The sequence below is a fragment of the Tachyglossus aculeatus genome, chromosome 3, assembly GCF_015852505.1.
Source record: "Tachyglossus aculeatus isolate mTacAcu1 chromosome 3, mTacAcu1.pri, whole genome shotgun sequence".
NCBI classification, from domain to species: domain Eukaryota; kingdom Metazoa; phylum Chordata; class Mammalia; order Monotremata; family Tachyglossidae; genus Tachyglossus; species Tachyglossus aculeatus.
The window spans coordinates 59,928,811-59,944,879 of NC_052068.1; the positions used below are offsets into that span (position 1 = coordinate 59,928,811).

General features: G+C 49.2%; 1 protein-coding gene across 1 annotated transcript in view; it reads right to left on the reverse strand.

Annotated features, from left to right (window-relative positions):
* The window catches only part of PLCXD3 (phosphatidylinositol specific phospholipase C X domain containing 3), a 137,605-nt gene extending 123,861 nt beyond the window's left edge, over nt 1-13,744 (reverse strand). Inside the window, exon 1 of the mRNA XM_038744040.1 lies at nt 13,642-13,744. Coding sequence (XP_038599968.1) covers nt 13,642-13,744 — 103 coding nt within the window. The remainder of the gene's footprint in view (nt 1-13,641) is intronic.
* Nucleotides 13,745-16,069: the final 2,325 nt, after the last annotated feature.

The window sequence follows — 16,069 nt, forward strand, 5'->3', positions numbered from 1 at the left end:
CTGCCCAAGGTCATGCAGCAGACAAGCGGGAGAGCCAGGATTAGTATCCAGGTCTGAGCCTGTGCTCTTTCCACTGGGCAACCTTGCTTCTCTAACTCTAACTTCTAACTTCTTCTGACTCTATTTCCCTCTCCTAGAGGAAACAGTGTGCTCCACAGTAAACAATCCATTAATCAATCAATCAATCATATTTATTGAGTGCTTACTATGTGCAGAGCACTGTACTAAGTGCTTGGAAAGTACAGATTGGCAACATATAGAGACAGTCCCTACCCAACATTGGGCTCACAGTCTAAAAGGGGGAGACAGAGAAAAAAAAAAAAAACCAAACATACTAACAAAATAAATAGAATAGATATGTACAACTGAAATAAATAAATAAATAAATAGAGTAATAAATATGTACAAACATATATACATATATACAGGTGCTGTGGGGAAGGAAAGGAGGTAAGATGGGGGGACGGAGAGGGGGACGAGGGGGAGAGGAAGGAAGGGGCTCAGTCTGGGAAGGCCTCCTGGAGGAGGTGAGCTCTCAGCAGGGCCTTGAAGGGAGGAAGAGAGTTAGCTTGGTGGATGGGCAGAGGGAGGGCATTCCAGGCCCGGGGGATGACGTGGGCCGGGGGTTGATGGCGGGACAGGTGAGAACGAGGTACGGTGAGGAGATTAGCGGCGGAGGAGCGGAGGGTGCGGGCTGGGCTGTAGAAGGAGAGAAGGGAGGTGAGGTAGGAGGGGGTGAGGTGATGGACAGCCCCTGATAAAAAGCCTTTCTCAAGAACATGTCTGCTCCTCCTTCTCTCCCCATCACCCCTACTCCCTCCCTCTGCTCTACCCCTCTCCCCGCCCCACTGTACTTGTGTATATATGTACATATTTATTATTCTATTCATTTTATTAATGATGTGCGTATATCTATAATTCTATTTTATTTACATTGATGCTACTTATGCCTGTGTACTTGCTTTGTTGACTGTTTCCCCCTTTCTAGACTGTGAGCCCGTTGTTGGGTAGGGATTGTCTCTGTTGCCGAATTGTACTTTCCAAGTGCTTAGTACAGTGCTCTGCACACAGTAAGCACTCAATAAATGATTGAATGAATGAATAACTATCTCCCAAGTGCTTAGCATAGTGCTCTGCACATAGTAAGTGCTCAATAAATATGATCGATGGGCCAGATAGATCTTTCCCTCATTTACCCACCTTCTCTTCTCCTGACTTTTTTTAAAAAATGGTATTTGTTAAGCTCTTACTATGTGCCAAGCACAGTTCTAAGCAATGGGGTAGATATAAGTTCATCAGGTTGGACACTATCTGTGTCCCACATGGGGCTCACAGTCTGAGCCCCATTTTACAGATGACCTAACTGAGGTATGGAGAAGTTAAGTAACTGAGTTGCCCAAGGTCACACAGTGGACAAGTGGTGGAGTCAGGACTAGAACCCAGGTCCTTCTGACACCCAGGCCTGTGCTCTCTTCACTAGCCCACGCTGCTCCTCCCCTTACATTAGTATCATACTCTCCCAAGGTCTTAGTACAGTGCTCTGCGCACAGTAGGCGCTCAATAAATAAAACTGACTGATTCACTAAAGGGGCTTTCCCTCTGGTAGTGGTGCCTGGGGAGAGTACTGTGGAAAGATTTTTTCCAATACATTAAAAACATATTCCTCACCCACTCTCCTTCTCCAACTCACTCACCTGGCCCTTGCTGGAAGCTCTGCTCCTCCCAACCTGGGAGGAAATAAGACCATTCATTCATTCATTCAATCCACCCACCCCGCTCCCTCGGCCCCAGGTTGGGGGCGGGAGGGGAGAGAAATAAAGCATCTGCTCTCCAGAAATGACTTTCAGAATAGGGAGCCAACTAAGAGCAAAGACCTGGGAGTTAGAGGACCTGACTTTTAATCTCTGCTCTGCCACTTGCCTGCTGTGTGACTTTGGGTAAGTCATTTGGCTTATTCTCTGGGCCTCAGTTTCCGCAACTGTAAAATGGGGATTCAATACCGGTTCTTCCTCCTCCATAGAATGAAAGTTCCATGTGGAACAAACACTACATCTGACCTGATTGATCTGAATCTAACCCTGCTCTTACTATGGTGCTTGACAAGTAGTAAATTCTTAACAGATACCATAAAAAAATGAAATGAATAAAGTGTACAGAATCCATGGGGGTGTGACATGCCTAAAAGAACTGGCAGGGAAATCACTAGGAAAGCTGTTTCCCACCTCTAAGTTCCCACTGCCTTCTGACACATTGTAGCTTGCACATAGTAAGCACTCAGTAAATACCGTAGGTTGATTGATTTTGTCTATTGATCACAGTACGCCTTGACTTTCAATGACACAGCTGATCAGTCAATCAATTGTATGTACTGAGCCCTTACTGTGTGCAGACCACTGTACTAAGTGCTTGGAATAGTACAATATAACACAGCTGGTAGACATACTCCCTGCCCACTAGAAGCTTACAAGCTAAAAGGGGAGACAAACATTAATATTAATAAATTGATTATATATATATATATATATATATATATATATACACATAAATATGTGCTGTGGGGCTGAGGGTGGGGTGAATAAAAGACACACATTCAAGGGCAAGATCAGTGAAAGAACATTTCCTAAAGTTAACCTACCAGAAATATGCCATTCCGGGAAAACACAATGCTTACTGGCATTTGAAATAGTGTGCTGTGGGCCCCGTAGACCTTCTGACACCAGTAATAGAACACAGGAACAAAATAATTGCACAGAGAACAAATCAATTGCCCATCTGTTTCAGTCCCTTGCATCCCAGTGGTCCAACGTTGGCTTATTCACCATAATGCTTGACCCTCCTCCCCACCCTCCCTCTCTCTCTGACCTGCCTGGCTCTCTTCCTCTGATTGGAATAGAGGAACTAGCTCTAAATCCCACACAGTTCAGGGCAAGAGTAAAGTGAATGTGTAACTAAAGTGAACATGTTACAGTTCCTAGTAGGAGGGAGCATTGCTCTGGCTTGGGATGGAGGTAGGAAGGTCCGGCCCATCATGGGAGCTCAGTACCTGTTAAATCAACCAAGTCATTAGTAGGCGGGGGCCATTGACCTCTCTCAGCAACAAGCCAGAGTCAATAGAGAGCCCTGGTGTCTGGTACCTAGAAGCCAGGTGCGTTGGTGGTGTTGGCCAGTTGTTTTCACACTGACTGTTCTCAAAATCTCCAGAAATAAAGCATCCTCTGCAGGGAGGCCCTTGTCCCTGCTCTACAGGAGCGGAATGCTTTCTCGAAGCCCACACAATGGACCAAAAGGAACGCCTTCTCAAAGCCCAGAGGGTAGGCTGAGCTCACCCTCAGAGTTTCAACAAAATCTCCTCCTGTAAGAAGACTGGCTTTTCCTTTGGGGAAAGCACAAAGCACAGGTAGTGCATTATTTCCAAATAATAATAATAATAATAATGGCATTTATTAAGCTCTTACTATGTGCAAAGCACTGCTCTAAGCGCTGGGGAGTTTACAAGGTGATCAGCTTGTCCCACGTGGGGCTCACAGTCTTAATCCCCATTTTACAGATGAGGTAACTGAGGCATAGAGAAGTGAAGTGACTTGCCCAAAGTCACACAGCTGACAAGTGGCGGAGCTGGGATTTGAACTGATGACCTCTGACTCCAAAGCCCGTGCTCTTTCCACTGAGCCACGAAATACACCTCTTTCCCCGTAAACCCATCCTGATGGGCACTTTGAGGATTTGCACTTTGGGTACTGATGGTCTCCCCCAGCAGACAAGAACATCCAAAGCAAAATCCAAGTCATGGACTGATGTGTTTGGACTAGCCGTTCGACCATCCCCATCCCCATCTTTAAAACTTCCTGAAAGCCCACTTCCTTCTTGAAGTGCCCCCAAATTGAGTTCCATCACCCCTGGTTGTGTCCATGCAACAGCCATCCTGGATACTTATGTGCCCTTATTCCATTTTGTCCATTTCCTACCATTCTATGTTTTCATCTCTTTGCTCTCACTCCTTGTACAAATTTTCTGTTTGGCTTTCCCATTACATTTTAAGCTGTTATCGCTCTGTCCATTGCTCTTTATCAAGCACAGGAGTCAGAGAACTGGGGTTCTATCCCCAGCTCCTACACTTTCCTGCTGTGTGACTTTGAGTAAGGCACTTCACTTCTCTTGGCCTCAGTTTCCTTCTTTGTAAAAATTGGGATTACTCAATCAATTGCATTTATTAAGCACTTACTGTGTGCTGAGCACTATACTAAGTGCTTGGGAATATGCTATTTAGTAAGTGCTTACTATGTACCAGGCATTGCACCGTGAGCTGGGGTGGACATAAGCAAATAGGGTTGGACATTGTCCCTGTCCCATGTGGGGCTCACAGTCTCAATCCACATTTTGCAGATGAGGCAACTGAGGCACAGGGAAGTGAGCTGACTTGCACAAAGCCGCACAGCAGACAAGCGGTGGAGCCAGGATTAGAATCCAAGACCTTCTAACTCCCAGGCCAGTGCTCTATCCACTATGTCACGTTGCTTCTTATACATATTAGGAGCCCCATGTTAGGGACTGTGTATGGGTATCTTGTATCTACCCCAGCACTTAATAATGAGAATAATAAGAATAATAATTGTGGTATATGTTAAGCACTTACTATGTGCTAAGCACTTTTCTAAGCGCTGGGGTAGATACAAGGTAATCAGGTTGGGCACAGTCCCTTTCCCACGTGGGGTTCACAGTCTTAATCCCCTTTTTACAGATGAAGTAACAGAGGCGCAGAGAAATTAAATGACTTGTCCAAGGGCACACAGCAGACATGTGGCAGAGTCGGGATTAGAACCCACATCCTCTGACTTCTAAGCCTATGCTCTTTCCACTAGGCCACACTGCTAAGTACAATACTTGGTCCATAATACTTAACAAATATCATTATTATTACTACTACCAGCTATGGCAGATGCCCCATACAGTTCTCTGCATCCAGTAGGTGCTCAATACTGCTACTACTAATAATAATTCATAATCCATAATTATTAATAATCAATAATACTGATTGATGGATTGGATCCAGCCTCAAAATGGCCAAGGAGACAAGGTGGAAGAAAAAGAAACCTATCTGGTTCTTAAAAGGGTAATTTATAGTGAGCCCTGGGAACACTGGCCATGTTGATTTGAAAGGATCCAGGACAGTTGATATTAATGAGCCCCACCGGACAAACAGATGTTGAGCAAGGCTCGAAGAAAATGAGGTGAAAAGGTTTGACATTGACATCTCCACCTGGATGTCTGCCGACCATCTCAAACTTAATATGTCCAAGACTGAGCTCCTTATCTTCCCTCCCAAACCCTGTCCTCTCCCTGACTTTTCCATCACTGTGGATGGCACTACCATCCTTCCTGTCTCACAAGCCCGCAACCTTGGTATCATTCTCGACTCCGCTCTTTCATTCACCCCACACTTCCAATCCGTCACCAAAACCTGCCGGTCTCACCTCCACAGCATCACCAAGATCCGCCCTTTCCTCTCCACCCAAACCGCTACCTCACCACTAGAGAAGCGGCATGGTTCAGTGGAAAGAGCACAGGCTTGGGAGTCAGAGGTCATGGGTTCTAATCCCGGCTCCGCCACTTGTCTGCTGAGTGACTTTGGGAAAGTCACTTCACTTCTCTGGGCCTCAGTTACCTCATCTGTAAAATGGGGATGAAGACTGTGAGCCCCACGTGGGACAACCAGATTACTTTGTATCCCCCCACCCCCACCAGCACTTAGAACAGTGCTTGGCACATAGTAAGCGCTTAACAAATGACATCATTATTATTATTCAATCTCTCATCCTATCCCGACTGGATTACTGGATCGGCCTCCTTTCTGATCTCCCATTCTCCTGTCTCTCCCTGCTTCAGTCTATACTTCACTCTGCTGCCCGGATTATCTCTGAACAAAAATACTCTGGGCATATCTCTCCCCTCCTCAAAAATCTGCAGTGGTTACCTATCAACCTTTGAATCAAGCAAAAACTCCTCACTCTCGGCTTCAATGCTCTCCATCACCTCGCCCCCTCCTACCTCACCTCCCTTCTCTCCTTCTCCAGCCCAGCCCGCACCCTCCGCTCCTCTGCCGCTAACCCCCTCACTGTGCCTCATTCTTGCCTTTCCTGCCGTCGACCCCTGGCCCATGTCCTACCTCTGGCCTGGACTGCCCTCCCTCCACACATCCACCAAACTAGCTCTCTTCCTGCCTTCGAGCCCATACTGAGAGCTCACCTCCTCCAGGAGCCCTTCCCAGACTGAGCCCCACCTTTTCCTCTCCTCTTCCTACCCTTCCCATCACCCCCCTCCCTCTGCACTTCCCCTCCCCACAGCACTTGTGTATATTTGTACATATTTATTACTCTATTTTATTAATTATGTGTATATAGCTATAATTCTATTTATTCTGATGGCATTGACACCCGTCTACTTGTTTTGTTTTCTGTCTCCACCTTCTAGACTGTGAGTCCATTGTTGGGTAGGGACCGTCTCTATATGTTGCCGATTTGTACTTCCCAAGCGCTTAGTACAGTGCTCTGTACACTGTAAGCACTCAACAATTACAACTGAATGAATAAATTGTGAGTGTTTACTGGCAAGCGACCTCAACAGCAATGGAATCTAATTAGCCTTAAATCATCCAAAGCACAGGGTGAGCTGTGAAAGGAAAAAGATCAGAAATCTTCTCCAACCTAGTCCTTTAAGCTGAGGAGATGAGCGTTTCTAGAAAGTTAGTGGGCTCCAAACAAACCTGGTTGGAATTTGGGGTAGGGGCAGCCACAGGGGGGTCACACTTTAGCCTGCAAAGAGCCAGCTTGGAAGAGCACGGTTTGATAAGCAGGAAGGAAACTGGACTATGGCGTTCAAACACTTTGATAACCACCCAAGCCTGACAGCACTTACATACAGATCCAGCTGTAATTTATTTTAATGTCTCTCTCCCCCTCTGGTCTGAAAGCTCCTTGTAGGTGGGAAGAATCTATATCCACTCTGACTCAGTCTTCTATGCGGGCTCCTCCTCCCCCTCCCATCCCCTTACTGTAGGGGTTCCTCAAGGGTCAGTTCTTGGTCCCCTTCTGTTTTCTATCTACACTCACTCCCTTGGTGAACTCATTCGCTCCCATGGCTTCAACTATTATCTCTACACTGATGACACCCAAATCTACATCTCTGCCCCTGCTCTCTCTCCCTCCCTCCAGGCTCCTGTCTCCTCCTGCCTTCAGGACATCTCCCTCTGGATGTCTGCCCGCCATCTAAAACTCAATATGTACAAGACTGAACTACTTATCTTCCCTCCCAAACCCTGCCCTCTCCCTGCCTTTCCCGTCACTGTAGACGGAACTACCATCCTTCCCGTCTCACAAGCCCACAACCTTGGTGTCATCCTCGACTCTGCTCTCTCATTCACCCCTCACATCCAATCCGTCACCAAAACCTACCGGTTTCACCTCCACAACATGGCCAAGATCTGCCCTTTCCTCTCCATCCAAACCGCTACCTTGCTGGTTCAATCTCTCATCTTAACCCGACTGGATTACTGCATCAGCCTCCTCTCTGATCTCCCATTCTCCAGTCTCTCCCCACTTCAGTCTATACTTCACTCTGCTGCCCAGATCATCTTTGTGCAGAAACGCTCTGGGCATGTGACTCCCCTCCTCAAAAATCTCCAGTGGCTGCCCGTCAACCTATGAATCAAGCAAAAACTCACTCTCGGCTTCAAGGCTGTCCATCACCTCTTCCCCTCCTACCTCACCTCCCTTCTCTCCTTCTACAGCCCAGCCCACACCCTCCAGTCCTCTGCCGCTGCTAACCTCCTCACTGTACCTTGTTCTCGCCTGTCCCACCATCGACCCCCGGCCAACGTCCTCCCCCTGGCCTGGAATGCCCTCCCTCTGCAGATCCGCCAAGCTAGCTCTCTTCCTCCCTTCAAAGCCCTACTGAGAGCTCACCTCCTCCAAGAGGCCTTCCCAGACTGAGCCCCCTTTTCCCTCTCCTCCTCCCCATCCACCTGCCCTACCTCCTTCCCATCCCCACAGCATTTGTATATATATTTGTACAGATTTATTACTCTATTTTACTTGTACGCATATACTATTCTATTTATTTTGTTAATGATATACATATAGCTTTAATTCTATTTGTTCTGATGATTTTGACACCTGTCTACATGTTTTGTTTTGTTATCTGTCTCCCCCTTCTAGACTGTGAGCCCGCTATTGGGTAGGGACTGTCTCTATATGTTGCCGACTTGTACTTCCCAAGCTCTTAGTCCAGTGCTCTGCACACATTAAGCCCTCAATAAATATGATTGAATGAACGAATGATTTGTACTCTCCCAAGTACTTAGTATAGTACTCTGCACAGAGTAGGTGCTTGGTAAATACTATTGCTTTTTCAATCGGGGCTGTGACCTATCATCCTTGAGACTTGTCCCCTGTGGCAAGGACAGGCTGCTTTTGGACTGCATCAGAGAGTATCCTACTGATCATCCACCCTGTGTGGCATGATGAGAATCCTAATTGATCTCCTTAAAGGTTGGAAAGACCACCCTTCCAAGCATTCTCCTAAAGAATCACACGCCACTTTTCCAGATGAAATAAAGTAATTTTATTTTGTCCAGAGAATCTTCCACCTCTCTAGCTCTCCACAAGGAAGCAAAGCGTTCGTCCTCAGCTTAGAGCCATGGCATCCCACAAGAGAGTTGCAGTTGATGCCAATGTCCTTAGTATTGCTGGATTGGAGGGGACTTCTCACAGGTAGGACCAATAGGGCAATCACCTCCTAACCCAAAAGCCCACCATATAGTCCATATAGTCCCCATATAGTCCCGGTTCTGTTTGCCACCTCGAGGTATTGTGTTCAGAAACAACCAATTGGCACCCTTCGTATTCAGAATGACGCCGACTCCTGAAATAGCCAGACCTTTAAAAGCATGACATTTTAGAGAAAATGATCGCTGTAATTAGGTTAAGCTTGCCTTGATCTGCTTTACATCTCTACCTCTCTCTTTCTCTGTCTGTTAGACTTCTGCTAGCCCTGTTAGTTTTTAACAGCATTTGTTAAGCATTTATTATGTGCTGAGCACTGTACTAAGCACCGGGGTAGATAAAAGATAATCACACCTGACACAGTGCCCATCCCTAATGGGGCTCACGGTCTAAGAGTGGGAGGAATGGATGTTGATTCCCCATTTTACAGATGAAGAACCTGAAGCCTAGAGAAGTGACCCACCCGAAGTCACACAGCGAGCAAGGGGCAGAGCTGGTTTTAGAACCCAGGTCCTCCTATTCCCAGGCCTGTCCTCTTTCAACTAAGCCATCCTGCTTCTGTACCTTTCCAGCTTGTGAGGAATGGGATCATAATTTATATTCCAAATGCGAAGAAGGCATCGGACAAACGTTTATGAATGAAAACTTAATTCCAGAGTAGGGAATAAATGATGAATTATAGAAATGAGTCTAACTGCATTTTTATGTTAATCCATCAACAGGGACTATTTATTGAACACCTCCTCTGAGCAGATCCATGAACTAAATGCTCGGGAGAGTAGAATTGAGGCAAAGATCTAATTGAGTCCTCCCCTCCCCCCCAGGATGAGTCTAATCTAACTGGGGACGCCAAGAGAGCCAAGCTATACACAAATAATTGGAAGCGGAGGAGAAAAACAATGTTTCAGCTGTTCGTAGCAGAAGTATGGAAGTATAAATAGATAAATAAGCATACATTAGCCAAGAATATTCTTAGGTGCTAAAGGTAGGTGTAAAAGCGTCTAAGGGCAACTGGGACATTACTTCTTGAACAAGAAATGGATAAATTAAAATCCCACTTGCTAATTCACGCTGCTTACTCTTCACATGGCTGGGTCGATGCCAATGAATTTGACACCTGTGGCCATTTTTTTTTTTCCTTGCCGCAGGTTTGATTTGGGTCAGATGGCCCAGCCTTTAAACGCCCCCCACCAGAGGCCTGTGACTTTGAAACTGGCTCATTTAAGGAAGTCCGAGCAGATGATGTGTTGTAACCATCGCCTTTCCTGGCGAAGCCCCCACTGGGCGTCCCTCGCTGGTGTTGATAATTACTTAATTCAGGCTGGAACAACCGGCCCGAGTAAACACAGAGCGGCCTGGGAAGCTATTAGTGTGATTTTAGGGCAATTATTCCATTAGTGTTTAATAGTCTCTAATTAGTCTGTTCAGAAGACAGAAAGTTTCCTTCTTGTTTTTTCCTCTCCCTCTGAAATATCTGTGGTTTTCGGTGAGGCAGCCCGGGAGATGATGGGCACTCTGAGAATCTATTCCTTCTCCTGTATCTGCAGATGCCCCAGGAGGAAGCAGAGTGCTGACAGCCGTGTTGATTGATTGATTGATTTCCAGGCACTGTACTAAGTGCTGGGGTGGACACAAGGTAATTGGGTTGGACACAGTCCATGTCCCACATGGAGCTCACAGTCTTCATCCCCATTGCACAGATGAGGGAACTGAGGCCCAGAATTGAAATGATTTACCCACCTCTCTGAAGGACCTACTGGGATGCTCAGATTCCCCAAATCTCTAGCCCTAGTTGGTGGCATCCCACACCCTCTGAGGGCACTGCCATGGGTGAAGGAGGCTTGGGTTCCTTCTAGAGAACTCTGAAAAGGAACCGAGGGGAAGACTATCGACCTCTTAGATTCCTAATAGTCACACTTAGGAGTCCGGTCTGCCAAGAAGTCAGTCAATCGTATTTATTGAGCACTTGCTGTGTACAGAGCATTGTACTACACACTTGGGAGAGTACAATATAGCAATACATAGACACAAGTCCTTTAAAAAGCTTTGGGCAGCTTCGATTGACACCCTGAGTGGGTAGGGAGAGAGACGTAGAGTGGGCTGGTGGAAAAAGCAAGAGTCAGAGAGATGGGAGCTGGATTTTCGTGGTGCCTCTGCCCTGTCGACTGCTGGGTGAGAGGGTTGGGGAACAGCAACAGGGAGGGAGAAATGAAGGGATTACACGAGGCACCTCCTTATCTCTAGAGCCCGGCCCAGACTGGGCAGGATTTAGGCGGGAGGGACACTGAGGCAGGGCCCTCCATGATCCCCTGATGCATCATAATGGATAGACCACAGGCCTGGGAGTCAGAAGGTCAAGAGTTCTAGTCCCCGCTCTGCCACTTGTCTGCTGCATGACCTTGGCCAAGTCACTTCACTTCTCTGAGCCTCAGTTCCCTCATCTGTAAAATGGGGATTGAGACTGTGAGCCCCATGTGGGATAGGGACTGTAACCAACACAATCTGCTTGTACCCACCCCAGCACTTAGAACAGTGCCTAGCACATAGTAAGCGCTTAATAAATGCTGTAATTGTTATTATTATCCCATGCGGTCGGTCCCACGGTCTCACCCCCGGGACCTTCTTCGGAGGTTTGGAGCTACAAATGGGGGCTTCCCTCCTGCCTTCCCACCCCAACCTTCCTCACTGCAGCTCTGCCTCACACCTCTCCTTTCCGGGAAACCCCTCCCCTCCTTTTTTCCTCCCCGGGGCCTTGACCCCCTAGCCTGGGACCCGTGAAACCTTCCTCGCTGCTCCCCTGGAGCACATCTGCTGTATGACCTTGGGCAAATCCCTTCACTTCTTTGTGCCTCAGTCACCTCATCTGTAAAATGGGGATTGAAGCAGGGAGCCCCACCTCAGACAGCAACTGTGCCCAACTCAAATTGCTTGTATCTATCCCAGTGCATAGTACAGTGCTTGGCACATAGTAAGCACTTAAATATCATTACTATTATCTGCCCCCTCGGCTCTCTTGGAAGGGTCTCCTCTTCCCCACCTTGCCCCCTCTCACCCTCTCCAGAATTTCGGGGACCCTCGCTCTGGAGTCTGCTCTTCGGGGGGGGGGGGGGGTGTTATGTCCCTTCCAGGGGGACTGGAGGAGAATCTCAATGACCCCGGGAAGCGCTGTCCATGAGACCTGCCGGAGGTAGGAGGGCCACCAGAGACAAAGACAGAGAGACAGATCCCCAAGAGATAGAGGCAGAGGGAGACACAGAGAATGAGAAGCCCAAGACAGAGAAACAGAGGGACGGGAGAGAGAGTGGTAAATAGGAGACTGATAGGGATAGGTAGAAGACAAAGAGAAGATAGAAAGGGAGGGAGAACGAGAGAGAGAGAGAGAGAGAGACGGGACAAAGGGAGAGAGAGAGAGAGAGAGAGAGAGAGAGAGAGAGAGAGAGAGAGGACAAAAATAGAGAGAGACAGCGACAGAAAGAGAGAATGACAGGACAAAGATAGAAAGAGACAGCAACAGTGAGAAAGAGATGGGTCAAAGATAAATAGAGAGAGCGACAGTGAGAGAGAGATGGGACAGTGAGAGAGATGGAAAGAGAGAAACAGAGTCAGAAAGAGAAAGACAGAGATGGAGGGAGAGACGGAGGCAGGAAAAGAGAGAGAAGAGACAGGGATAGGAGAGAGCCAGAAGACAGACAGACGGGAGGACAGGAGAGGAGAGGTCAGGACAGGAGAGGAGAGGAGAGAACAGGAGAGAAGAGGAGAGGAGAGGAGGAGAAGAGAGGAGAGGAGAGGAGAAGAGAGGAGAGAACAGGAGAGGAGAGGAGAGAATAGGAGAGGAGAGAACAGGAGAGGAGAGGAGAAGAGAGGAGAGAACAGGAGAGGCGAGGAGAAGAGAGGAGAGAACAGGACAGGAGAGGAGAGGACAGGACAGGACAGGAGAGGAGAGGACAGGAGAGGAGAGGACAGGACAGGACAGGACAGGAGAGAACAGGACAGGAGAGGAGCGGAGAGAACAGGAGAGGAGAGAACAGGACAGGAAAGGAGCGGAGAGAACAGGACAGGAGAGGAGAGAACAGGACAGGAGAGGAGAGAACAGGACAGGAGAGGAGAGAATCAATCAATCAATCAATCAATCGTATTTATTGAGCGCTTACTATGTGCAGAGCACTGTACTAAGCGCTTGGGAAGTACAAATTGGCATCACATTTGAGAGAGAACAGGAGAGGAGAGGAGAGAACAGGACAGGAAAGGAGCGGAGAGAACAGGACAGGAGAGGAGAGAATCAATCAATCAATCAATCAATCGTATTTATTGAGCGCTTACTATGTGCAGAGCACTGTACTAAGCGCTTGGGAAGTACAAATTGGCATCACATTTGAGAGAGAACAGGAGAGGAGAGGAGAGAACAGGACAGGAAAGGAGCGGAGAGAACAGGACAGGAGAGGAGAGAACAGGACAGGAGAGGAGCGGAGAGAACAGGACAGAAGAGAACAGGACAAGAGAAGAGGAGAAGAGAGAGAGGAGAGGACAGGAGAGGAGAGGCCCCAGAGAGGGCAGGCTGGAGGCTGGGAGCCCCCCAGGGAGGCAGATTAGGGAGAGGGATACAGACAGATGGCTGGACAGAGGCAGCGGGGGGAAGGGCTGCCCAAGGGGGTCCACCCGGCGCCCTCTCCCTCCAAACACACACACACACACACACACACACACACACACACACACACACCAGACAGGTGTGTGCGCCCACCCCATCCCCGGGTGCCCAGACCGCAGCCGTCCGCCCGGCTCGGTCCCCTGGGTTCCTGGGGGGGGAGGAGGAAAGGGAGGCCCCCGCCGCCCCGCCGCCCCGCCGCCCGGCCGCCGGCCCTACCTGGGATGGCGAGGTTAGTGAGCGGGGCGTCGTGTACGCTCTCCGGCAGGGCGGCCATCCAGTCGGCCAGTTTCAGGTCCTGCTTGCCCTGGGACGAAGCCATCCTTCCCCGCCTGCCGGTCCTGCCCCCTGCCCCGCTGCCCCCTGCCCCGCTGCCCCGCTGCCCCGCTGCCCCGCTGCCGCCCGCCGCCCCCTGTCACGGTCCCCCGCGGCCCGCCCGCACGGCCGGGTGATGTCGCAGGCCCATGCCGGCTCCCCGCCCCGGCCCCAGCGCTGCGCCCCCCAGCCCCTGTGGCCCTGGGCCCCGCCCCCGCGGGCCCCCCTTAGCTCCTCCCCCTGCTCGGACCGGCTCCTGTCGCCCCCGAGCTCCCACCCAGCCCGGCCCGGCCCACCTCACACTCCTCCCCACTCCCCCTTTGCCCTCCCTCTTCTTCTCTCGCTCCCTCCCTCCCTCCCTCCCTTCGCTTCTCTCCCCTCCTTCCACTCTCTCTTCCCTCCCTCTCTCCTTCTCTCTCCCCCTCTTTCCCTCTCCCCCTTCTTTCTCTCGCTCTCCCCCCTTTGTCTCCCTCTTTTCCCCTCTTTCTCCCCCTTTTCCCCTTTCTCCCCCTCTCTCCCCCTCTTTCCCACTCTTTTCCCCTTCCCCCCTCTCCCCCCCTCCCCTTCTGTCCCTCCCCCCTTTCCCTCTCTCTTCCCCCTCTCTCCTCTCCCCCCCTCCTTCTCCCCCTTTCCCTCTCGCCTTTTCCCCCCTTTCCCTCTCTCCTTCCCCCCCTCCCCCTCTTTCCCACCTCCCCCCTCCTTTTCCCCCCCCTTCCCCCCTTTCCCCCTCCTTTTCCCCCCTTTCCCCTCCTTTCTCCCCCTTTCCCCCTCCTTTTCCCCCTTTCCACCTCCTTTTCCCCCCTTTCCCCTTCCTTCCCCCCTTTCCCCTTCCTTCCCCCCTTTCCCCCTCCTTTCCCCCTCCTGTCCCCCTTTCCCCCTCCTTTCTCCCCTTTCCCCCTCCCTCCCCTTCCCTCCTTTCCCCGCTTTCCCCCTCCCCCTCCCCTGCTTTCCCCTTCCCCTTCCCCCCTCCCCCTCCTCCTCCCCTCCCCTCCCCTCTCCCCTTCCCCCCTCCTTTCCCCTTTTCCCTCCCCTTTCCCCCCTTTCCCCCTCCCCCCTCCCCCTTCCCCCTTCCCCCCTTCCCTCCTTTCCTCCCCTTTCCTCCCTCCCCTTTCCCCCTTCCCACCCCTCGATTGGATTGATTGGAAGGAATCAATCAGTCCATCGTATTTATTGAGTGCTTACTGTGTGTACAGCCCTCTACTAAGAGCTTGGCAGAGGGTAATATAATAGAGTTGCTAGGCATGGGTCCTGCCTACAGTGAGTTTCCAATCTAGAGGGAGTTTTCTGGAGGAGGTGTCTTTCAGGGACTTTTGAGAGCAGGTATTATTATCTCCCTACTCTGTTATCTTGCCCTTTCCCAAATGCTTAGCTGCACAAAAAAGTGCTCAATAACCATTGATTGATTGACTGATTTGTTGGACTTGAGGGCAAATCACTTAACCTTTCTGTGTTTCTATTTCCTCATCTGTGAAACAGAGATAATCTCTGCCTCTCCCTACCTGGAACGTGAGAATAAAATAACTCTGAAATTCTCAAATAAGTTGGGAAAAATAAAACGTGTACAAATTTGAGGTATTATTATGACTGTTATTATTATTATTATAATGAAAAAAATAAAGAAGCTCCACACAGTGAATATCAACATCAGTGAAATTCTCTTGCAGACTCACCCAAGGAAATTAACCTCCGTGTTAAATTGTACATATTCATTCATTAAATACACAATTTTGTTTTTTCTTTTTTCTTTTATAAAGCCAGCAGCTTACTGCACACTAGTGAGCATGCCTTCTGTGCCAAAAGGCTCTTTTCTTTTTTTCTTTCCTCTTTTCCCACATTAATGAAATTATGATAACAATAATCTAGCTTTACCCACCTCCTAAATTAATTTCACAGATTATTTGGCCAAAGGTCCCAAACAGTACAGTTCTCTGCACACAGTATGCCCTCAATAAATATGATTGAATGAATGAGAATTTTGTTTGTTCATTTTTAACAATCTCTCAGGTTTGAATCTTTCTACCTTCAATCTCCCCAGCCACCACATCCCAGTTTTCTTGTTTTCCATTTCCACTCTCTGTTCTTTTGCTTCCCCCAGGGTCCCTAGGTCTTCCTGCCTCTTGCCCTTTGGGTCCTTAAATGCTGGCCCCCTTGCCCTCATTTCTCCCAGCAGTCACTTGTTCTTTATCTCCATCAACCCCTGCCCAGCCCCTGTCTCTCCCTATATCCCTTTATCCTCATGTCCCAGCCCTGGTCTCAATCCCTCAAACTCTCCCTTGGTTCTCTTTGTACCTCGTCTTCCTTAGCCACCCCTCCCCGCCCCCCGAGAGCCCTC